This window comes from Raphanus sativus, chromosome 2 (assembly GCF_000801105.2).
Source record: "Raphanus sativus cultivar WK10039 chromosome 2, ASM80110v3, whole genome shotgun sequence".
In the NCBI taxonomy this organism is placed as follows: domain Eukaryota; kingdom Viridiplantae; phylum Streptophyta; class Magnoliopsida; order Brassicales; family Brassicaceae; genus Raphanus; species Raphanus sativus.
In genome coordinates, this window is record NC_079512.1 from 37133024 (window position 1) to 37156797 (window position 23774).

At 39.5% G+C, this 23774-nt stretch overlaps 4 protein-coding genes and 1 non-coding gene across 7 annotated transcripts; 1 reads left to right on the top strand and 4 right to left on the bottom strand.

The window, feature by feature from the left end:
- Positions 1-195: 195 nt before the first annotated feature.
- Positions 196-525, bottom strand: LOC130508014 (uncharacterized). The gene has a single exon (XM_057003078.1). It carries the CDS (start codon positions 490-492, stop codon positions 307-309), a length of 186 nt encoding a protein of 61 aa, XP_056859058.1. The 5' UTR covers positions 493-525; the 3' UTR covers positions 196-306.
- Positions 526-2043: 1518 nt separating this feature from the next.
- Positions 2044-2430, bottom strand: LOC130508221 (uncharacterized). Its single transcript, XM_057003577.1, has one exon. It carries the CDS (start codon positions 2278-2280, stop codon positions 2098-2100), a length of 183 nt encoding a protein of 60 aa, XP_056859557.1. The 5' UTR covers positions 2281-2430; the 3' UTR covers positions 2044-2097.
- A 108-nt stretch (positions 2431-2538) lies between these two features.
- LOC130508219 (alpha-aminoadipic semialdehyde synthase-like) lies at positions 2539-8753 on the bottom strand. Of its 3 annotated transcripts, XM_057003574.1 has the most exons (26): positions 8635-8744; positions 8345-8477; positions 7871-8191; positions 7699-7785; positions 7495-7624; positions 7234-7407; positions 7092-7168; positions 6902-7018; positions 6744-6819; positions 6488-6659; positions 6309-6405; positions 6048-6214; positions 5887-5947; positions 5523-5663; positions 4975-5325; positions 4815-4895; positions 4654-4719; positions 4434-4551; positions 4227-4356; positions 4075-4154; positions 3840-3998; positions 3517-3751; positions 3329-3437; positions 3088-3249; positions 2934-3003; positions 2539-2843 (listed from the first exon to the last, which is right to left on the bottom strand). In XM_057003574.1, the coding sequence occupies exons 3-26, from the start codon at positions 8162-8164 to the stop codon at positions 2791-2793; spliced, it is 3207 nt and encodes a 1068-aa protein (XP_056859554.1). In that variant the 5' UTR covers positions 8165-8191; positions 8345-8477; positions 8635-8744; the 3' UTR covers positions 2539-2790. The 3 variants fall into 3 exon arrangements, with proteins under 3 accessions (XP_056859554.1, XP_056859555.1, XP_056859556.1); XM_057003575.1 differs by lacking the exon at positions 8345-8477 and having other exon boundaries at positions 8635-8753; XM_057003576.1 differs by having other exon boundaries at positions 5887-5944; positions 8345-8706.
- Positions 8754-13454: 4701 nt separating this feature from the next.
- LOC130508944 (small nucleolar RNA R71) lies at positions 13455-13561 on the bottom strand. The gene has a single exon (XR_008943127.1). It is a non-coding gene; the product is annotated as a small nucleolar RNA R71 (small nucleolar RNA).
- A 96-nt stretch (positions 13562-13657) lies between these two features.
- LOC130508222 (uncharacterized) lies at positions 13658-19748 on the top strand. Its single transcript, XM_057003578.1, has 3 exons — positions 13658-16818; positions 17254-17390; positions 17515-19748. The coding sequence occupies exons 1-3, from the start codon at positions 13692-13694 to the stop codon at positions 18505-18507; spliced, it is 4257 nt and encodes a 1418-aa protein (XP_056859558.1). The 5' UTR covers positions 13658-13691; the 3' UTR covers positions 18508-19748.
- Positions 19749-23774: the final 4026 nt, after the last annotated feature.

Here is a 23774-nt window from a genome sequence, read left to right on the forward strand (position 1 = left end):
TATTATTGTAAACTTATATAGCCATCGTTGTTGTTGTTCTTTACTTTGCTTGGTCTGAAGTGCTGAACCGTGAAGTTTCCTTTTGTTGTTGTTGTTGTTGTTTACTAATAAAATGCTTGTTAAATGACCAACAAGGATTAGTGTAGCGTAATAGAATGCTCTAGTACCGGATAAATTATAGAACAAGATCAGAAAAGCAAGATAAATAGTAACTCGTTTTATTTAAATCATGATAATCATAGGAGATCACATCAAAGGAGCATAACAACAAAGGTGCAGATCATTCTTTTAACAACTAAACACTTCTCACTTAGTTGCCTTGTTATTGGCATGAAGGTTGTCAAAATAAGCCTTGGTGTTAGCTTCGAAAGCATCACGAGGAATCTGAACTACACCTCCGGTCCCTGGCGCCACCATATTCCCCGAACCAGATCCAGTGCCACCGGTTTGTGCTACATTGCCAGACTTTGCACCAGCATTATTCTTGTCCATTTTCTTAAAAAATCTTGAAGAAATGAGTTTTTGGTTTCAGTATGAGGAGTGAAATGAAGTTTTTGTTTTGGAGTGTGAATAAAACTGATGAAGAGGTGGGTGAATTTATAGATGGGATTTGATCAAGTTAGTCAAAATCTAACACTTCCCAAGATAATATCAACAAATCCATTGTTCTCTTTTTCAGTCAATACGAAGGGAAAGTGAGTTGGTAAAGGGCAAGAGTCTGTCTTGGAAAGCTACTTAGGGTGTTCAATGACACTTGGAAATGACAATCATATTAGGGTTACAATTATTTAAAAATGTGTATACACATAATACGATCACTTACTAATTATTAAAAACGCTCATAATATTTAGTAACTACTCCATATGTTAACATATTTTACTTTAAGAAAGAACTATATTATGTTTTAAAATTCAATAGTGAAGATGATCAAATATTTAATAAAAATATATGTTAAACTTGCGTTTTAAAAGCACAAATCTTTTTTTTTGTTTGTCCAACAAAAATCAGAACTAAACTAAAACTGAAATCCAAACATAAAAAGGGTCGAAACAATATGAAGAATGAATATTTTGTTTTGGAATGAGAATTAAACTGCTGAAGAGGTGAGTTAAATTATAGATGGGATTTGGTCAAATTAGTCAAAATAAATACTTCCCAAGATTACATTAACAAAACCATTGTTTCTTAAAGAGCAAGATTCTTGTCTTGGAAAGCTACTTGGAGGTTTTCTATGAAACTTGGAAATAATAACTTAACAAGCATATTAGGCTTAACAATTACTTAAAATTTTGTATGCTATAATCAAAAAAAAAATTGTATACACATATAATATGATCACTTATAATACGTCCATTGAGATTTGTACACACATTCATATACACATATATATATAATAACAAAACCGAAGCGAATTATTGTAAAACTTATCTGAAGTTTGTTGAAGACTAATAAAATCGTTTAAAAGTCAATACAATGCCATTGACGACAGTGAGAAAACTTATCAAACACATGATGATAACGTTAACTAGGCTTGCGATTTTGGTTTTCTAAGACCGAGCCGATTTTCGGTTAAACCAAACTGAACCGCTGACCAATTAGTCGTTAAACCAAACTGAACCGCTGACCAAATTTATTTAAAAAGAGCTTTCTTAAACAAACCAAACTCATAAGTCATAACCCAAAGTGAACTGAAAATCAAAAAAGTTGTTCTGTTCTGTCTGTTCGGATCCGGTTCCAACCGCAGGCTAACGTGAACCAATAAAAAGCTAATCCAAGTTTTGTTTAAGACTGATATATAAAGCCATCGTTGTGATAAAAAAAAATATAAAGCCATCGTTAATCAAATACTATTGTAAAATAAATTTAAACTTTGTTGGAAGACTAATAAAAGCTTGTGAAGTGACCAAGAAGGATTAATGCAGTGTAATAGAATGATCTAGTACACAGATTAGTTATAGAACAAGAACAAGAAAAGAAAAGCAAGATAGATAATATAACTCATTTTATTTAATTAAATTGTGAACATAATAGGAGAATGATAACACAGCTGCTGATCAAGTGATCATTCTTATTCAACCACTAAACACTTCTCATTCTTATTTAGTTGCCTTGTCCTTGGCATGAAGGTTATCAAAATAGGCCTTAGTGTTCGCTTCAAAAGCATCCCGAGGTATCTGAACTGCACCTCCAGTACCCGGCGCCACCATATTCCCCGAACCAGATCCAGTCGCACCGGTTTGTGCTACATTACCAGATTTAGCACTAGCATTCTTGTCCATTTTCTTGAACTCTTGAAGATATGAGTTAGGCTTTAAAATGTGGAGAGTGAAATGATGTTTTGTTATTTGGATTGTGAATCGAACTGTTAAAGAGATGGGTGAATTTATAGATGGTAGTTGATCATTTTAGTCAAAATAAACACTTCCCAAGATAACATCAACAAAACCATTAGTTTTTTTTTCTCAGTCAATACGAAGTGAAAGTGAATAGGTAAAGAGCAAGATTCTTGTCTTGGAAAGCTACTTGGAGGTGTTCAATGACACACTTGGAAATAACAATCTTATAGATATTTGTATAGACATAATATGATTACGTACTATACATCCACTGAGATTTGTGGACACAGTTCTTTTGTACATACATTCGTATACACATATAATACATATATATCTACAAAGTTCCTCTCGCTATCGATCCAAGGATCCGGCGCTTATCTCTCTATCTTCTTCTTCAGCTTAGTCTTCAAGCTATAGAGGAACAGTATAAAGAGTTCTTTGAAAAGAAGAAAATCATTCTGTCTTCTCCATCAGCTTTATACCATAAGCTTGCAATATATCCAAAGCTGTACATACCACCACAGAATCACTAGTTCAACATCATTGTGTTCATCTACAAACACAACACTAGTTTTGAAGTTGAAATCCATAGTTACCTGGCAAATAGACTTCTGGCTCAAGAGGTCTTAAGACTCCTCTTGTCTTGATCTTGTCTTCAATTAGCAACTGCAATGCACAGGATCAGAATCATATCTTTGCTTAAGAGAGAGATATAAAGACAGTAAAAAAAGTGTTGATCAGTGTAAGAACCAGAGCTCCAATAGCTGCAGGAATCCCAACGGTCTTGGCCATAGCAGTCGTCATTTGCCCGTTCTTGATTTCCCCAAACTCCAAGAGAGTCGCACTGTGCTTCTCTGTACGTTTGCTTTCAGGGAACTCCACTTCTACTTCGTGATGCAGAAGCACCATGTCCTGAAAACATAAAAGTACTAATGTCAGCAAAACAACATCAAGTGCAAGAACGAGACAAGCAAAGTTATCAATGAGAGACCTGCTCATTTCCGGAATAAGCTAGTTTCTCTTCCATTAGGTAGCAAGTTGCATCAAACACACTTGTACACAGTGAAGGAATCTCCCTCTTTTCGTTGTACCCCAAGAATCTAACACACCACAAAAAGGATCGGTCTAGTCTTAGGTTATGTTCCAGAGAAGTTTTTGTATCATCATGGAGAAGCTTACACAATTGTTTTGGCAGCTTTGGCTGCACTTTCCTTAGAATGTCCAATCTTTATAATCCTTTTGCTGATCTCTTCTTCTCCCGCTAGAGCCTCTGCAGATTCATCGTCTGTATCCTTCGTTAAAACGTAACTTAGAAGAGAAACAAACGTAATCTTCTTTCCACTGGAGAGTAGTTCATTTGCTTGATTCTCAAAGAATCCGAGTTTGGAAAGTGTTGACATGATCATACTAAACCCTGTAACAAAACCAGAAAAAGAAAAAAAACAAGTGTTAAAGCGTTCATAAGTGGAGATGTGTGGTACTTGTGATTATGTAACACATACCTTCGTATCTGAGTGTTCCACGAAATATAGTTGAAGCTTCACTCTCGATGCCATAATGTTCCCCGTAAACCAATGAGTTACGGTTTGGTAGACACTCCAATGCAAAAGCTGGAAGGTTAGGTACTCTGAATCTTGTGGCTGAATCATATAGATCCTCCCCTGCAGTTTAACGTCACTTGGTGAAACAGAAGTGTACTAAAACTAAACTACTTCGTTATCCCTTGTCTATTATTACCATCAACATGTATTATGTCGCCGTTGCTTTTGTATTTAGCGGGGTTACGGCCAGCTCTAATGGCTCCAGCGGGATTCCAGCTGAGAATATTAGATATGTAATCATGAAATCGTGTCTTAATGAGAGAAACAGAGGAGAGTTTGTTATTTTACCTAAATTTATATGCTAATGGATTATTTGCTGCGGCAGTAGAAGGAAGACCACCACAGTAAGAGGTGAAAGACTTCACTTTCCCCTTTCTGATATGTGCCTCGTTGATCATTTTCATTGCCATCATGTGATCTGCAGGTTTCAACTATAGGGATCACCTTCTCAGTTATAAAACATTATAAGGCTAAGATGCATTGAAGGTTGTATACCGATTCCAGGGTCAAGTCCCATTTCTCCAAGAATTGTAATCCCAGCATGCTTAGCCTTCTCATGTAACATGGACGTTTCATCATCAACATAGCTAGCAGTGATAAGATGCTTCTTCAGCTGAGTAAATCACAAAGAGGAAGAAGCAGAGGCACTTCAGAATCAGGAAACAACTTAAAAGACTGTGTTATGCTGAGGGAGTCAACAGTAGTAGTACCATACCTCAATGCATGTCTTTGCTACAGCAGCATGACAACTTGCAGGTAATAAACTTAAGACAACATCAACCTGTAAGCAACGCCAAAGAGGAAAAAAAAAGATTAAAGGGCAGTAGAGTTTGGGACTAAGTGTAATCTAAGTACAGATAATTAAAGCTAATATACCTCAGAGATATATTTAAGGAGGCTTTCACTATCTGACACATCTAGCTGAACTGCTTCCACTTCTGACATACCTTCAACCGTCTGCAGAACATATTTTTACCACTTCAGCAAAAAAATAAAAATAATGACACTTGAAATTAAAGATTAGTTTAGTATATACCTCTTTGGCATCCTTAAGATAAAGAGATGCAACAATCACATGAACATCTGTCTGCTCTTCAGAGTCTCCTCCTAAATAAGTTTTATACCACTGCTCTGACGATATGTTTCTGACTGAAGCTAAGAACTCAGCAGCTGGACGACACACACGTCCAGCGCCAAGAATCAAAACCGATGATCTCTTTGTCATTTCTTCAGGCTTCTCGTTTTCTTGCTGGACTTTGCCAATTTTCAGTGAAATCTTGTTTGTTTCTTTACGTGGAGATATTATATAGTCTTCTTCGTCTGGATTAGCTAATCGAGTTAATGAATCAATTATTTGATCCAATACTTTCCTATCATCCGCACCAACCTACATAATAAGATAATGAAGGAATCTTTAGCAAGTGGGAACAGGTTAAAAGTGTGGACCACATTCTTTTTTTTTTTGGATTGTAGTTTGTTTACGTGTTCTAGAAACTTAGGACTCTAAGTGAAAAGGACATCAAACCTAAACCTGACATTTAAATTTTCTTGACATCTGTACAATTATTTATGATTGTGACTTACTTCAAGTTCTGAGTATGACTCAGCATCTGCGCTTTGTCCTAGTTCACATTTAGCCAAATGAAATGAGCCACCAGCTGCTTCGATCATATCGAGAGCTTCGTTTATCAGAAACTTATCAAACAGATGTCCACTTAGAGATACCTACAAATCATTGTCTCAGTCAAAATCATTACAAGAAGAACTTATGTGAAATATCTCAAGGTTTGCTTTAGTCATAGGATTTGGAATAGTTATATTTTACTATCTTGATTTAGAACCTTTGTCCTTAAACAAGTTATCTCAAGAGATTGGGTTTGGTTTAGAACCTTTGCCTCATTTTGTATGTTCTCTGGTTAGAAACATACAACATGAGCACAATACTCACCAATATGTTGTATGTTCTCTGGTTGGAAGCTCCGTTGGAGATGTTATCTTGAGTCTCTCTGCTTTTGAAGTGTATAAATATTAAAAATATAGTTTAGAGAAGAAGCCTAATGATGACTTCAGATGAATGTAATATGAATTTATGGTGGAAGCAGAACATACTCTGGATCTGACTTCCTCATACGTGGAATATACTCATACAGAGATGTTAATTCTCCTCTGTAGCTTATGCAAGCCCTCTTCAGATGTGCCGGTAGATCAGCAATCACAGTCGTGGAAGCCAAACTACCCACAAACTCTGAAAGAATATCTCCAAAATGCTGGGATGCCTTTTTCATTAACACAAGAAACTCCAAATCAGTACAAATTTTTCCAACCTTAGAATCATTCCAAGTACTAAAAAAAACTGTAATCTTATAATACCTCTTTGGCAAATTCTGTTGGTAGAATGTCAACGGCCATGCATAGTACACCATCACCATCCATGTCTTGATAGTATGAATTGTTCGTGGGATTAAACCTGAAGACAGTCATCAACTCAACGAGTTTCATATAGTGTAAGTAAGAGACTGACAAGAATGCTCTTTCAAAGCTTAGATTACCTAAAGAAAGGGGAGTCTATTAAAGTAGCTCGGTTAACAAACTCTAGGGAGCCACCTATATCACAAGTTATGTCACATATTCCCACTAGTGGACATCCTTTTGCTGTTAAATCTTGAAGCTGTTTAGTGCTCAGAAGACGAGGAAACCTCTTCTCCCAGTACATACAGTTCACTGCACAGAGAGTCATAGCTAAATGATACTTTTATTATAAGTAAACTCATGAACTATAAGGCAGAGCAGAGATCAGAATCTAACCAAGAACTGATGTATATGGGGCGATCTTTTCATGGAAAACTGGTTTGTAGTGTTCCGGGTGTACATAATAGTCAGCCTGAAGATAAAGAATGAATAGAGGTAATAGTTGTGTAACAAAAAGTCACAGCAATGGAGCTAAGTTGTTAATAAATTATTACTTTGTCAAACGGCTTTGATGGATCTTGGTGTTCAACCATGTCTTGGCTGGTAATGATACAACCATATACTTGATGTACTCGCTTTGTTGATCTTCCATTTTGGCTAGCACCTTTGTCCTGTACATAAATACACATTTCATTAACCTTGTTACCTTCAATACCCTGAAAATGAATCTAAAGCAAAGCTTACAAATAGTTCAGGAAGCTTGCTCGGTTCAACAAAAGTGTGAGGAAGAAGCTTGAAAATCTCTTGCGCCCCAAGAGAAACTGCAAGATGAAGAAAGTTAAAATGAACTGAATGAAAACATCATCAGGATCAAAGAAAGTTTTACCGTTTCCTGTCCCGGTGAAGACAAAGACAAGAGGGCAGATTCCTAAAGGCAGTCCCTGGCTTGCAATCTCTTCACCGACAGAGATCACAGCAGCTTTTGCTGCAGCCAATGAGGAATACATATAGGATGATCCAAGCGAGAGGAAAGGCGTTGAGTATCCTAAACTTAGATACCCTGCATCAAAAAAAAATTACATTCATCAACACCCAAAAAAAAAGAAAGCTTCTTACTCATCAGAATAGTAACAAGAGATATTCTTACTCTGTCCTAGTCCATGCAAGAAGTCAACGAGACCAGCTCTTCCTGCATATTGACCAAATGCTAATAGTCTTTTCCCATGATCTCCAACAATGAGCTCATAATCATACAACGTCACTCTCTCAGATAGAATCTGCATTACAAAATTCCTAGATGCTAAGGTACTAAAATAGAAAAAAAAAAGGAATGAGTGAAAAGTGTTGCTACTTTATCCAACAAAGGCATGTTCTCTTTCTGTGCCTTGTGAGTGTGTGAAAAGAAAGCATATGCTCTCTCCGGAAGAATCATATCTAGCTGCAACACAACACACCAATACATCTCATAAACAAGTAAAACTATATATAGTATATTCTTTTGAAAATGCAATATTTCACATTACCTCAGGTTGTTTGATTCCGAGTATAAGTCCACAGTCAGACAAATCATCAGAGACTTCGCATCCGACATCTTCGTACAAGGCATCGTGATGGATACGCTTTGCAGATGGCTGAACCACAATGCGTGAAACGCCGGTTCTGTCTTTGCCACCGTGTAAAAGGCGAGCGCAATGAGACGGCGTCAGTGGTGTTCTTCTCTCCCATTTGTTCACTGTTTCAGCTAGTACCCCCACAACTCCGTTCCCTAGCTTCTTCTTCTTCTCCTCCTCCTCCTCATAACCGCTACTTGAATTCATCTTTTTTTTTTGGTAAGTTTATAGTCTCTGCAGAGGAACAACAAAACCCTATCTCACACTCTCTGAAATGTTTAATAACGACACAACCAGTTGATGTTTCAAGTTTGATCAAGCAAAAAAAAAAAAAAAAAAAAAGAACCAAACTATCCCAAACTGAAAGGAAGGTCAATGAAAGCTAACCAATCGAGAGATCAAACGATTTGTGAGATAGGTTTATCTCAGGAGCTCGGGGGTTTAGAATTGCACGAGACTGAACATAATTGGGAGCATGAAAATGAAATCTTGGTCGATTAATTGGTGATTCAAAACAGAACTGAAACAGAGAGCAGAGCAGAGAAGAACAGAGGAACACAGATCAAACTATTATTTAATATCGCAAAGAAAGAAGAGGGTGTGATGGAGGTTATTAGAAGCTCTCGAAGCTCATTTACGACAGGAAAGTTATGGCAAGATGAAATCAAAAAACGCACCTAAAAACACTGACTTTGATCATGCAATGCCTGTGAACTGGTTTATTGGAAGATGGAACCCCCTTTTTTTTTTCCAAAATGTGAGTTTAGGCGCAGTAACAAGTTTGTTTCTTTTAACGTCATTTTATAACCTACGATTACGTGGACGATTTAGCTGAATTTTTTTATAAAACGATTAGTTGGACAGAGGCGTATATTGGAATGGATAAAGATCATGACAATACAAAAATTTACTATCGATAAGTCGTGCATACACCCACGGTTTTAGGAATAGCAGTATACAATGGTAATCATGAATCCTAATTTTTTACAAAAAAATATTATTAAATAAATTACAGTGTATAATTTGAAAGTACTAAAAAACATAGTAATTTTTAACTAAATTATCTCCCAAAAATCTGCGAATTAACATACTCACCCCAACATGAAGATGGAGTTAAAAAAAAATACTAACCCCAACATAATCACTTACTTAAAAGTTAAAAGTGATGGTTTTAAAAAAAAATACTAATTATATTTCATTTGACCTTTAGTTATGAGTCTTATGACAGGACACTGATAGTTTTAAAAGTAGTAATCGACGACATTTGTATATTTAGAACATGTGTGACATATATCAAATATTTATTACAAATATTTCAACATGTTTCGCTATAATCGACACGTCAAATCTACTCTATTGAATAATGCAATAGACAATGACAAATACACTAAACAAAGGAAATAATAATAAACTACTATCTCACGAAAAAAAATAAAAGCTAAGGGCCAACGTCGCACTACCAATTACGTGGATGTGAATACAGGATAGGACCGAAAGTGTCTGTCTCCAATGGAAAGTGTATTACGTGTTTGAGAAGAAGAGAAAGAGACAAGAGAAGTGTGAAGACGTTACTCACTTGCTATTACCTACATTTAGATCACGACGCTTACCACACTTTCCGTGTTCCTTACGTCTATCTTCTTTTGGTTTTATCATGACTTTTTAGTATATGGGCCTAAAAAGGTTACATGGTTGGTCACATGTCTGATTCATGAATATAATTTTTATGTAGCTACACTACAATTGGTACGAAAATACCGAGGGCAGATGAACGAATTGGGTGAAACGAAGTATATTTCCCATATTTCCCAAAAAAAAAAAAAAAAAAAAAAGTATATTTCCCATGACAGTAGAAAAGTGTTTGGGTTGATTGGGCTTATGATGGTGAATATATGGATCGTATTTAAATATAGTTACATTTGCAGAGGTTGGGCTTCAGCAGTTGTCTTAAAACAGGCCCATGTTCAATATGACATACGTTGAATTAAAAGGGAGGAGAATGTCTTCGGTGTCGGAGGATTCTATCTTGACTAATTCAGAGTAAATGTGCACAGTGCACCTTAAGACAGCATATCAGCAGTTTCACTTTCACATAAGACATCTCTGTACAACACATTTTGATGGATACGCTTGCAGGTTTGGTACACAAGTCCAACACGTCCGTAGTTCCATAAATGATTAATTATTTTTACGAGACTAATCTAATTAATTATCTGAAAAGTGAATGTGAACCTGAACATTGTTTTGGTATCATCGATATATGTGCAGCGACCAGTTAAGTCTCGACGACGGCTTTTTCTTATGAATCAGGTTTTATATAAGTTCTCTTTTCAAAGTTTTTATTATATTCAATTGGGCATGGCCTGGGAACAAGTTCTGGGCATTGACTTTGCAATTGCACAAAAGTCGATGCGAGAAGAGATTCCTCAACGAGGCTACAAAGTTAATGGTGGTCCTATTCCTTTTGCTTTTTTTTCTCACCCATCTCTTCTTTTATGTAATTAAATTCCATACATTTTAAAAGTATTTTACAATAACCTGGATTTTAATCCTATAAAATATTATCAAAAAAAATGAAGACGCCGATGTTAAATTATTTTAAAAATGATTGGAAAACCCACAATTTTAATCAATTATTATTTTTTGAACATAAAATTAAAGAATCGATATATATTTAAATAAAATTTTGTGAACATTTTTACGGTAAGCTTATCTCACAATACTGGGCCACGGGTACGAATACTAGTACATGCTTTCGAAGAATAACGTCTGGATGCTTGTATCCAATCATAAACTATTGTTCTATTTACTATCAAATCCATTTCTCTAGCAATTTTCCACGAACTTAGATAACATTTACTATCAGCTAAACCATACCCTAGTTTTTATTTTCCGAAAGAACAATCGCATGCATGTCTAGTCTACAAAAGCTTGCATTCTTGGATGAAGAATTCAATGCTAAGTTTGACAAATGATAAAAGACAAATGTGACTTGATGCTAAGATTTATTTGTCTTAATGGTATTTGATTTTAATACTTGTATATATGAGAGAAAACACGAGCAAAAGAAAAAGTAGCTGCTTTTTAAAATTTATTATTCGAAAGGTAAAACTGTTTAAAAGAAAAAGGAAAAAAAGTAAAAGAAGACAACTCACACGAATCGACACTTTTGAATTTTGATAGTAGTAGTCTCTGTATTAGAGAATAGAAGAGAAGAGAAGAAAGGCAGCTCCTAAGTCCTAAAATCCCTAACTAACTTTCTCTTTTGCTTTTTGATATCTTGCATATTTACATGTTTTTAGCTTTCATATCTTATGCATTTTGATCATATAGCTTAGATCTTAGTGTCTTTAGGATCCATATTGCATTCATATGTCCATATCAGGTGTTGGAGCATACTATGAGATCATGTGAAGTGTTTGAGAGTTCAAAGATCCAAGAGAGGTGAAGAATGATGCTCAGCCAAACAAGTACTCTTTTAGACTCGACTGGACCGGAATGGTCGAGACCGGAATCACCATCCCGGGCGTGTGGGCAAGACCGGAGAGACAAGACCGCCATCACCAACTCGGGCGTGAAGGCCAGGACCGGACAGGTCAGACCGTGCAACACAACTCGGGCGTATGGGCGAGGACCGGACGGGCAGGACCGCCATGACCAACCCGGGCGTGCAGGCTCAGACCGGATTGCTTGGACCGGGATGAGGAAGCCGGGCGTATGGGCAGGACCGGGATGCAGGACCGGGATCACCATGCCGGGCGTGAAGAGAAGAGAGTGTGGTCGAGGCTGGTTTTCTCAAACCGTTCCGGTTCGACCCAATTCGACCTTGGGTCATTTTAAACACTATTTTGAAGTTCTAATTAGCCCTATACAAAGGGCATTCTAGTCTTTTATCATATGTGTCTCTCTTTACCCTAAACCTACCTATAAATACTTTGTAATCTCTATTTTGTGGGGATTATATTATTTTCCTCTTAAGAAACACAAAACAATTGGGTGAAAGTTCTTTCCTTGAATCAAATCATCATCTTCTTGTGTGTTCTTGAGTGTTTATAATTTCTTATTGATCTTTCTTAAACATGATTAAGCTTGGAAACCTCATGGGTTCAAGAGTAATCATGGTGATTAGTGAGTAGATCCACTTTTGGATTCATGGGTTAGGGAGATTAAGGGTGATTAGGCTTGATCTAGGGTGTTTAGGTGTAGATCCTTCTTAATCCTTGCTAGTAGAGTGTTTTTAATGCTTCTTTAGAGCTGGCCTCTCTAAAGTTGAGTTCTAGACATTTCCCACCCACAAGGTGTTTGATGAAATGTCTGACCCAACTCTCCTAAGCTTTTAACATACTCTACCAAAGAGATTTGTTGTTAAAGGTGTTAAGATGGCTATTAGGCTTATTGTTAATGATTGCTTCCTAAACATTCAACCTAAGAGATTAGATGCTTGAGTTTTGGAAGCAAATGAGCATTCATTTAGAGATAAAGTTTGCTTAGTCTTGTGTCTAGGCCTAAGGTAGATAGATTGATTGAAAGCTAGCACCTTAGTTGGAGTTTGATCACCCAAAGTCATATTCCCTTATCCCATGAGTCCTCTCATTCTCATAATCAAAGAAAGTCTTTTGCTTTGTTGCATTTTTATTCCTATTTTAGAGTAGTTTCTCATCTCATCTTGATAGCATTTAGCTTAAGCATGGTCTTGCATTCCTAGTGCTTCGCATTCCCTTAGAATTGGATTGACATCCTTTATACTTCAACATTTGAATAGGATCTTAGCAAAATCCTGTTATCAAATTGGCGCCGTTGCCAACTTCTAAGTTGATTGTGACATTGGGATTTAGTAACTTGCTTGAGACTAAATCATTTTTATTTTCTATTGTGATATTGATTCTTGCCTCTTTTCTCTCTTTGACTTTTCAGGTGTATGAACTTGAGGAGTAGAGGTTTATCAAGCCTTGCTCCCATTGTTGAAGACATTTCTGCACTTGAGAGGGAGATTGTGAGAAGAAGAAGGGAAGAAGAGCAACAGGCTCACATTCAGAGGTTGGGGTTTGACATGGAGAACCTGCCTCAAGATAGAGCTGCTGAAGATGGTCAAGGAGCTGCCAACCTTGGACCACGACATCCACAGCGCCAAGCTAGAGCAATTGGTGCCCATGATCAGCCTAACATCCATGGAAATAGGGCTGGCATTAGAGCACCAGCTGTGGAGAACAACAACTTTGAGATCAAGTCAAGCTTGATCAACATGATCCAAAGCAACAAGTACCATGGGCTTGCTTTGGAAGATCCTCTCGATCACTTGGACAACTTTGATCGGCTGTGTGGCACCATCAAGATAAATGGTGTTTCTGAAGATGCATTGAAGCTTAGGCTGTTTCCATTCTCTTTGGGAGATAAAGCTCACACATGGGAGAAGGGTCTCTCAAGAGATAGCATCCGAACATGGGATGAGTGCAAAGAAGCCTTCCTCACCAAGTTCTTCTCTAACTCAAGAACTGCAAAGCTTAGGAATGAGATTTCAGGATTTCAACAAAGGAATCTAGAAGGTTTTGGTGAAGCATGGGAACGATTCAACAGCTACATTGCTCAGTGTCCTCATCATGGTTTCACCAAGGAAAGCTTGCTTAGCACCTTCTACAGGGGAGTTCTCCCATCTTGCAGAAATAGGCTTGACACAGCTAGCAATGGTTTCTTCCTGGGCAGAACTGAGTAGGATGCAGAGGAGCTGGTGGAGAACATGGCAAAGAGTGACTCAGTTTACAATGAGGAGTATGATAGAGCAAGCAGAGGTGAGGATCAGCAGACAAAGAAGGATATCAAATCATTGCAAGACAAGTTGGATTTGGTTCTTTCAAACCAATCCAAGAAGGAGCAGGTCAGCTTTGTTGGTGATCCTAATCAAGAGGTTCCTCCTAAGGTGAATGAGGTTGATGGTTTGGAAGGGCAAGAAGAACTTTGCTTCATCAACAACAATGGTACATGGTACAGAAAGGAGCCTAACTTTCAGTACAACAACTACCAGCCGAGGTCTTATCAAAACAACCAGCAAGGAGGATACCAACCTAAGCAAACCACTCAACAAGGGAACTATCAGCAAAGGCAAAATGCCCCTCCTGGTTTTGGTAACACAAGTCAGTCTACTCAAGCTCAAGGAAGCTCATCTCAATCAAAGGCTCCTGATTCAAACATGGAGTCAATGTTCAAGCAGATCATGGAAGCTCAATCTAGAGTTGCAAAGGATATTGGGCATGAGTTCAAGACAGTGCACTCCAAGATTGACAGTACCTACACAGAGCTGAACAACAAGATCAGGGCTTTGGAGAGCCAATTCGCTTCTATGAACTCTCAGCCTAGTCGCCAACAGGGAACCCTACCTGGAAAACCTGAGCAAAACCCCAAAGAAACAATGAAGGCAATTACTTTGAGAAGTGGTAAAGAGTTGCCTCCAAGAGTACTCACCAAGGATGGTGAGAAACAGGGTGGGGAGGTTGCCATCAACATTGATGATGAGGTAGTAATTGTTGATGAGAAGGTTGATGAGGAAATTATGGAAAAGATTGTGGAAGCTAAGGGCAAAGGAAAGGTTGGAGAGGAGAAGAGAACAGTGAAGCAAGGTGAAGCTACATCAAAAGATACTTCTTTTGTCCCTCCTCCCTATGAGCCTAAGTTACCTTTCCCAGGAAGATTCAAGAAGCAACTATTGGAGAAATATAAGGCACTCTTTGAGAAGCAGATGAGTGAAGTGCAGATTACAATGCCCATCATAGATGCCTTTATGCTTGTTCCTCAGTATAGCAAGTTCTTGAAGGATGCTGTGGCTGCTAAGAAGAAAGAAATGGAAGGAATGGTGGTTCTTACTCATGAGTGCAGTGCCATCATTAAGAGGTTGACAATCCCTAAGAAGCTAGAAGATCCAGGAAGCTTCACTCTACCTTGTGCCATTGGTCCCTTGATGTTTGAAAGGTGCCTATGTGACTTGGGAGCTAGTGTTAGTCTCATGCCTTTATCTGTCGCCAAGAAGCTTGGGTTTAGCCACTACAAGAAGTGCAAACTCTCCTTGGTGCTTGCTGATCGCTCAGTGAAGTTTCCCATTGGAATTTTGGAAGATCTCCCCGTGATGGTGGGAAATTGTGAAATCCCTACTGACTTTGTGGTGCTAGAGATGGATGAGGAAGCTAGAGATCCTTTGATCCTTGGAAGACCATTCTTGGCCACAGCAGGAGCAATTATAAATGTGAAGGAGGGAAAGATAGATCTCCACTTGGGTAAGGAGCACATCCTCCACTTTGACATCAATGAGATAATGAAGAGGCCAACCATCCAAGGGCAGATCTTCTACATAGAGGAAATGGAAGCTTTAGCTGATGAGCTGCTTGAAGAGTTAGCACTGGAAGACCCTCTACAGCATGCCTTGACAGTTGATAGAGGAGTCCAAGTGGTTGAGAACAAGGAAAGTGATGCTTATGGAAGGATGCTGGATTCACACAGAGGGTTTGAGAGTGAGGATCAGTATGAGGCGCTTCAACAAGTGGTTCATCAAGAGACAGCACCCACTCAACAAAAGGACAGTCACCAAGAGGATTGGGATGAACTCAAGGCACCTAAGGTGGAACTTAAACCCCTTCCCCATGGTGTAAGGTACGCTTTCCTTGGCCCTAATGAGACTTACCCTGTCATTGTGAATAGTGAGCTTACTGAACTTGAATTGTCTCAACTGTTGAGTGCGCTTAAGAAGTTTAGGAAAGCAATAGGGTATTCTCTAGATGACATCAAAGGGATATCACCTTCTTTGTGCATGCATAGGATACATCTAGAGGATGAATCAATGACTTCTATTGAACATCAAAGAAGGTTAAACCCTAATTTGAAAGAAGTTGTAAAGAAGGAGATTCTCAAACTCTTAGATGCAGGTGTTATTTACCCAATCTCAGATAGTAAATGGGTATCTCCTGTGCATGTGGTTCCAAAGAAAGGTGGTATCACTGTTGTGAAAAATGATAAGAATGAGTTGATCCCCACTAGAACTGTAACTGGACATAGGATGTGCATTGATTATAGAAAGTTAAACTCTGCATCTAGAAAGGATCATTTTCCATTGCCATTTATTGATCAGATGCTTGAGAGGCTTGCAAACCATCCTTTCTATTGCTTTCTTGATGGGTATTCAGGGTTCTTCCAAATCCCCATACATCCCGATGATCAAGAGAAGACGACATTCACATGCCCTTATGGTACCTTTGCCTATCGAAGGATGCCATTTGGGTTATGTAATGCTCCAGCCACCTTTCAAAGGTGCATGATGTCTATCTTCTCTGATCTCATTGAGGATGTTGTGGAGGTGTTCATGGATGACTTCTCTGTCTACGGATCTTCGTTTTCTGCTTGTTTGTCCAACTTGTGCAGGGTCCTACAGAGATGTGAAGACACCAACCTTGTGCTGAACTGGGAGAAGTGTCACTTCATGGTCAAAGAGGGGATTGTACTTGGACACAAGATTTCAGAAAGAGGCATCGAAGTGGACAAGGCTAAGATTGAGGTGATGGTTAGTCTACCTCCACCAAAGACTGTGAAAGACATAAGGAGTTTCCTTGGCCATGCTGGGTTCTACAGGAGATATGTCAAGGACTTCTCAAAAGTTGCTAGGCCAATAACCAAGCTGCTATGCAAAGAAGCCGCTTTCAGCTTTGATTCAGATTGTCTTGAAGCTTTCAAGGAGCTGAAGAACAATTTGGTCAATGCTCCTATTGTTCAGCCACCCGATTGGAGTCTCCCCTTTGAAATTATGTGTGATGCAAGTGATTTTGCTGTTGGAGCTGTTCTGGGGCAGAAAAAGGATGGCAAGACTCATGTGATCTACTATGCTAGCCAAACCTTGAATGATGCTCAGGTGAAGTATTCCACAACTGAGAAGGAGATGCTAGCCATTGTATTCGCCTTTGAGAAGTTCAGAAGCTACTTGGTTGGGTCAAAGGTTATTGTCTACACTGATCATGCAGCTTTGAGACACCTCTTGGCCAAGAAAGATGCTAAGCCAAGACTTTTGAGGTGGATCCTTTTGCTTCAGGAGTTTGACTTGGAGATTAGAGACAAGCCGGGCATTGAGAATGGAGTAGCTGATCACTTGTCTAGGATGAGGATTGAAGGTGAAACCCCCATTGATGAAGGGCTTCGTGAGGAACAGGTCATGGCCATCAGGGCAGTGGTTGCAGTGTGTGAAACGGGCAAGAAGCTTGAAGAGGTTAAGGCATCTAAGGAGAAGGAGCCCTGGTATGCAGATTTTGTGAACTACCTTGTCACAGGAAAGGAACCATTAAGACTCGAAGGTTATTCCAAGAAGAAGTTCTACAAGGAGTTGAAGAGGTACTATTGGGATGAACCTTTTCTTTTCATCCTTTGCAAAGACCATCTCTATAGAAGGGCAGTGGCTGAAGAAGAGGTTGATGGAATCCTACAACAATGCCATGGTTCTTCATATGGAGGGCATTTTGCAACTTTCAAGACAGTGGCTAAGGTTCTACAAGCTGGATTTTGGTGGCCTCATATGTTCAAGGACACAAGAGTTCATCTCAAGGTGTGATTCTTGCCAAAGGAGAGGGAACATCACAAAGAGGAATGAAATGCCTCAAAACCCAATTCTTGAAGTGGAAGTATTTGATGTTTGGGGCATAGACTTCATGGGACCTTTCCCTTCTTCTTATGGCAACAAGTACATCCTAGTGGCTGTAGACTATGTGTCTAAGTGGGTTGAAGCAGTTGCAAGTCCTACAAATGACTCAAGAGTGGTGTTGAAGATGTTTAAGAGCATCATTTTTCCAAGGTTTGGAGTTCCTAGAGTGGTGATAAGTGATGGAGGCTCACATTTCATCAACAAACTTTTTGAGAATCTTCTCAAGAAGAATGGAGTGAAACACAAGGTTGCAACCCCTTATCACCCTCAAACCAGTGGTCAAGTTGAAATCTCTAACAGAGAGATCAAGGGTATCTTGGAGAAGATTGTGGGAGCCAAGAGGAAGGATTGGTCAGACAAGCTTGATGATGCACTTTGGGCCTATAGGACAGCATACAAGACACCATTGGGAACCACCCCTTTCAACCTTGTGTATGGGAAAGCTTGTCATCTACCAGTAGAACTTGAGTACAAGGCATTGTGGGCTGTGAAATTACTGAACTTTGACATCAAGAATGCAAAAGAAAAGAGACTTTTTCAGCTTCATGAGCTTGATGAGATTAGGATGGATGCTTTTGAGAACTCAAGGATCTACAAGGAGAGAACCAAAGCCTTTCATGACAAGAACATTTTGAAGAGAGAGTTAAGAGCTGATGATCAGATACTCCTCTACAACTCTAGGCTGAAGTTGTTTCCAGGGAAGCTCAAATCAAGGTGGTCTGGACCCTTTAAGATCAAGGAAGTTAAGCCTTATGGAGCAGTGGTTCTTTGGGATAAGAATGGAGGAGAGTTCACAGTGAATGGACAAAGAGTGAAGCTCTATTTAGGTACTACACCAAAGGAAGATGGATTCTCAATTCCACTTTCTGAACCCACCTCCACCTAGTCTCAAAAGAAGCAAAGTCAAGCTAGAGACTTTAAACAAGCTCACTTGGGAGGAAGTCCCATGTCTATCCTTGTAAATATTGCATTAGAATTTCTTTTTTCGAGTTGAAGTGAAGTGAACCTTGGAGAATGGGTACCATGGATAGAGAAGACAAGAAGCTAGTGTGGTATGGGTTGAGGAGAAAGGTTCTCTAAAAAAAAAAAAAAAAAAAAAAAAAAAAAGGATTGAAACGAGAGGACCGGACTGTGAGGACCGGGAAGGAGAAGCCGGGCGTGGAGGCTGATAAGTTTGTCCATTTGGACCGGGATGTGAGGACCGTGCAATGCAACCCGGGCGTGCTAGAGAGGACCGGAGAGATGAGACCGCGTTTCCTCACCCGGGTGCAGCAGTACGGACGACGCTTCCATTCGACGACCCGCGTCCCGCTCCAAGCCCGCGTACCGCTCCAACCCGCGTCCCGCTCCACGACCCGCTCCAGGTAAGTTTTCTTCTCTTTTTCGACCCAAACCCGTTTGCCCACGACCCGACCCGAACCAAACCCCCTCCTAACCTAATTGTCGACCCTTTTCCTCTCATTCCTCACCTCTTTCACAAATCTAAAACCTCTCTTACCTCCAAGAACCAAAAACACCTTATCTCACTCAAATCTCCACCAAATCAATCCATTCTTTTCCCTAAATCAAAGTCTTTCTCCCATTAGTCTATTTTCTTGAATCCTTTCTTCATTTTCCATCATCCATAGCAAGGTATGAGTTCTTTAAGTTCAAATTCGTAACTCTCATGAACCCTAAAAATTTGAACTTGAAATTTGAGCTTTTTCTTGCTAGATTCTTGTAAAATAGACTAGGGAAAGCTTTTATATCATGCTGGGTAGTTGGTTTCATGGTGGAATTGAGTTAATTTGAGCTTTGAGAAATTAGGGTTCATGAGATTTGGGGATTTTTCAAAAATTGCTTGTTTTAGGATATTCTTGGAGTAGATTGGATGCTAAGCTGGTGGAGAACTTAGATTTAAGGTTGATTTCGTGCTGTAGAGTGATTGATCAAGAGTTTTGCTGATTAGAGATTCTAGCTCTTAAAAAAAAAAAAAAAAAAAAAAAAAAAAAAATCGAATTTTGAGCATGAGATCCTCTAATTTAGTTTGCAGCTCTTGTTTTGCTTAGCTATTAATTTGTAATTAGGTTTTCTAGAGCTGAGCTCTTTCGCTTTGATCATTTCTCTCTCTTTGAAAATTTTTATTCCTTTGCTCACTCCTTTCCAAGGTTTCTTTTTCAGGTACCAATGGCACGACAAACTCAAGCTGAGATAGAGACGGAGAAGAAGAAGAAAGCTGAGAGAGAGACTGATAGAACAGGGAAAGTGTTGGGTTCACAACCTGGTTCCGAGGAGGAACGTAGGCAGCAAGCTTTAGCCATGCTCAAGAAGAAAACACAAGCCAAGAGAGATGGCAAAAGAATTGCTGCTGATGAAGTGCGGCCGACATTGCTCACAAGCAAGCCCCTCCCAAGAGAGCAAGAGCGCCAAGGGGTAAAAGTGGAGGCACTCTTGTATTGGAGAAAAGCAACCAAGAAGCTAATCTTACCATTTCAACTCATGCTCCAATACCACAGCCGAAACCACCTACCAAGCGGCCCACTTCTCAGCTAGTTTGTGAGGAGGTGCACCAAAACCAAGTCCTTAAGGATCAGCAGTTAAGAGCAAAGCAGAAGAAAGAGGGCAAAAGACCAGTGGTTGAAGAGAGTGACAGTGAAAAAGCTGAGGATCCCTCTCCAGACAGTGATGAGGATCATGGCCCTCCCAAGAGGAAAAACTTCAATGCTGGCAGAGATAGGAAGAAGAAACCCACAGAAGCTGAGTTGGTGGAGCAAATGAGGAAAGGTATTGCTTGGCCTCCAACAAGATTTGTGGACAGGACCCTCTTACAAGGGTTGTATCTTGATGATGATGTTAAGGAGATGCTAGCGTTCATGAAGATAGGCAGCTTCTATTCAGTGGCTTACCAAACTTATCCCGATGTCTCTTGCCAGTTCTTGTCTACTCTTGAAGCGACATTTCACACCAAGAAGAGTGCACAGCAAGGCTGGGGAAGAATCACCTTTAAGATCGCTGGTCAGTCTTACACCATGTCCTTCACAGAGATTGGAGAAGCTCTTGGCCTCCATGATGGGAGGAATCCAGCTCTTCCTCAGCTCACCAATGCACCAAAAGGCAAAGGAATCGAAGACCTAACTTGGAAATTGATATCAGGAAAGGGAAGAGAGGGTAGGAAAGACAGAAGCACAGCCATCAAGCACCCTACCTTGCGCTATCTCCACAGGTTCCTTATTCACACCCTGTTCTACAAGAAGGAGGTGAGTAATATCGCTGGAGAGGAATTGAGATTTCTTCATCAAGCTGTCCAACACTATGCCACCCACCCTGAGTTACCCATTGTCCCTGATGACTTCTACAGTGATTTTGGTATGGTGGGATACTTTGTGACGCGCCTCATGTACTATAAGGATTGGGCTTGGACAAACCGCGATTCCGAACCTCAGATTGGGATCGGTGGCTGGATAACCCCACTACTTGGTTACTTGGGGATTGATTTGGGAACTGATAAATCAGGTCCAGCTTACTTGAATGGAAAGTACCTACAGAAAGTCCAATTCCTAGCAGGGACATTAGATGGAAGGTATGTCTACTCATACAAGAGGCTCAACAAGAAAGCTGAGATTGTTCTTCCCAACTACCCACTCACCACCTTGACAAGTCCGGGTGCAATCAGGTTCGATATTGATGAGGAGCACTTGCTCAAATGCCATGGAGCGCTTGGCCCTGTGACTCAAACGCAGCAACAGGAGGCAGCGACGAGGTATATACTCAGGGGTACGCAAGCAGGGCCACTGAACACCTTTTTGGCCCTCCTCGCTACAAGTTCGACCAGTTCACAGGTGCTTTACCTCTTGGCCCCCTTCGCGATGCTCATGATCAGATCAGTACCCTCCAGAGGTGGAGCAGAGCTCAGGATAGAACCATTTACAAGCTCACCAACAAATGTAAGGAGCTGAGAAGAACCGTGAAGAGACAAGCTAAGGCCTCAGCTATTTTCATGAGAAAGGTGACTGATGTTTTGACTAGAGGGGCTGTAGCTGGATGTAAGGCGGAGGACTTTGACATTGATGCTCTCATCACGCCCCCACCTCACCTCTCTATGACCCATCCGCACCAGAATCAAGGGAGCAGTCTCTCCGCAGCTTGAGAAACCCATACATCTTCCCTTCAGAATCAGGAAACAAATCTCCTTCTCTTGACACCACTGATGAAGATGACAACTCCGAGGCATCAGCCTCTTCTCACGCTCCATAGAGGTACTCCAACACCTTCCTTTGTATATACCATTTTCATTTGCATTTAGCTTTTATTTTGGTCATCTCTCTCCACTTTTCACACAAGAGACTGTGTGAATTAAGTGTGGGGGAGGTGCAAGTTGCTAATGTTCTTGTGTTTTCTTGTCATTTAGCATGCATTGTATATAGTTATTGCATAGAAAACCCATAAAAAATTTTTGATTGAAAAGCACAAAAAGAAGCATCTAGTTGCATCATTTGCATTTTAGGATTGAGTCTAGATGCATTCATGCATAAGGGGATGATTTTTACCTTGCATGCTAAGTTCTCATTTTAGCAACCTTTGTAATCATGATAACTAGATTGAGCATTCTCTTGATATCTTGTAGACTTTGTGCCTTGAATTCTCTTCTTGAAACTCATTGGATTGTTGAAACTCTCTCTTTGAAGATTGCTCCTGTCTTATTTAAACTCAATGTCTCTTGCTTATGGTCATTTTGTGTGCTGAGTCATGGCTTATACACACTTGAATTGTCTCATGCTTTTTGCCAATCTTTTTGACAATTTCAAGTGGCACTCCACACCCTGAACCCAAAGCTTTCTTTCAAGCCTTCATTGTTTGTTGAGTGAGGTCTTTTTGGAAAGCTTTGCATGTGCATAATGTTGAGAGTATCGGGGTCGACAATGCTTAGTTCCATTCTAGCTAGATTAGACACATCTTTGTCTAGCACTTAGGATTGGGCGGTGAGTGTTGTTGATTTTATCTTTGGGAGTATGGTTTGGTTAAGAAAGAGGAGTTTAGACTTTTAGAACTCTAAGAAGTGATTGTCTTGTCTCAAGGGATATAATTGTGATCCTTAGCTCAAAGCATGTCTTGGCCCCCAAATAAAAAAAAAAAATAATAAAAAAAAAAAAAAATAAAAAAAAAAAATGAAAAAAGGGGGCTAGCAAAGTTTAGAAAGAGCTAAGTTGAATCTTAAAGTGTAAATAAAAAAAAAAAAAATCCCTTGATTGACTCCATAAAAGAAAAGAGTTCTATTTAAAGAAGTGTTTTGAGTTCTTTGGGATATCTTGGTGAGTGATGAGAGTTGGGTTTTGGCACTTGAAGTTGAAGTTTCAGCTTGTATATGTATGGGGAAGGGTAGAACAATGGAGATTGAGCATTGTATGCATGAGTTGACCCCTTTCTTAGATATATTATGTGCATTACCAAAGCTACTTTGTTTTGAGAGTAAACCACCTCTAAAGATTGTTTTGAACTTCTTATTTCATCATTGAACAAAAGCATTTCCTTCAAACCAAATGACTTGGACCTTTTGACCATATGCAAGATTTTCTATTGAGTTTGCTTAATGATTGTTAGAGAGTTGTTGAATTTGGGTTTGTGGAATCATGATGATGAGTGTAGAGATCAAAAGAGTTGAATAGGTCTAGAGAAGTTAGAGAAGAATGGATGTTTTGCTCTAGCTAGTTGTTATGATTATGCAAGGTTGTTAAGATGAGGCTAAGAAGAGCGTTTTTTTTGGTTATGAAATCCCTGTTTCAAGCCTCTCCTCCTTAGTTCTTGAAAGTTTACTTGAGGACAAGTAAAGGACTAGTGTGGGGGAGTTGATATCTTGCATATTTACATGTTTTTAGCTTTCATATCTTATGCATTTTGATCATATAGCTTAGATCTTAGTGTCTTTAGGATCCATATTGCATTCATATGTCCCTATCAGGTGTTGGAGCATACTATGAGATGATGTGAAGTGTTTGAGAGTTCAAAGATCCAAGAGAGGTGAAGAATGATGCTCAGCCAAACAAGTACTCTTTTAGACTCGACTGGACCGGAATGGTCGAGACCGGAATCACCATCCCGGGCGTGTGGGCAAGACCGGAGAGACAAGACCGCCATCACCACTCGGGCGTGAAGGCCAGGACCGGACAGGTCAGACCG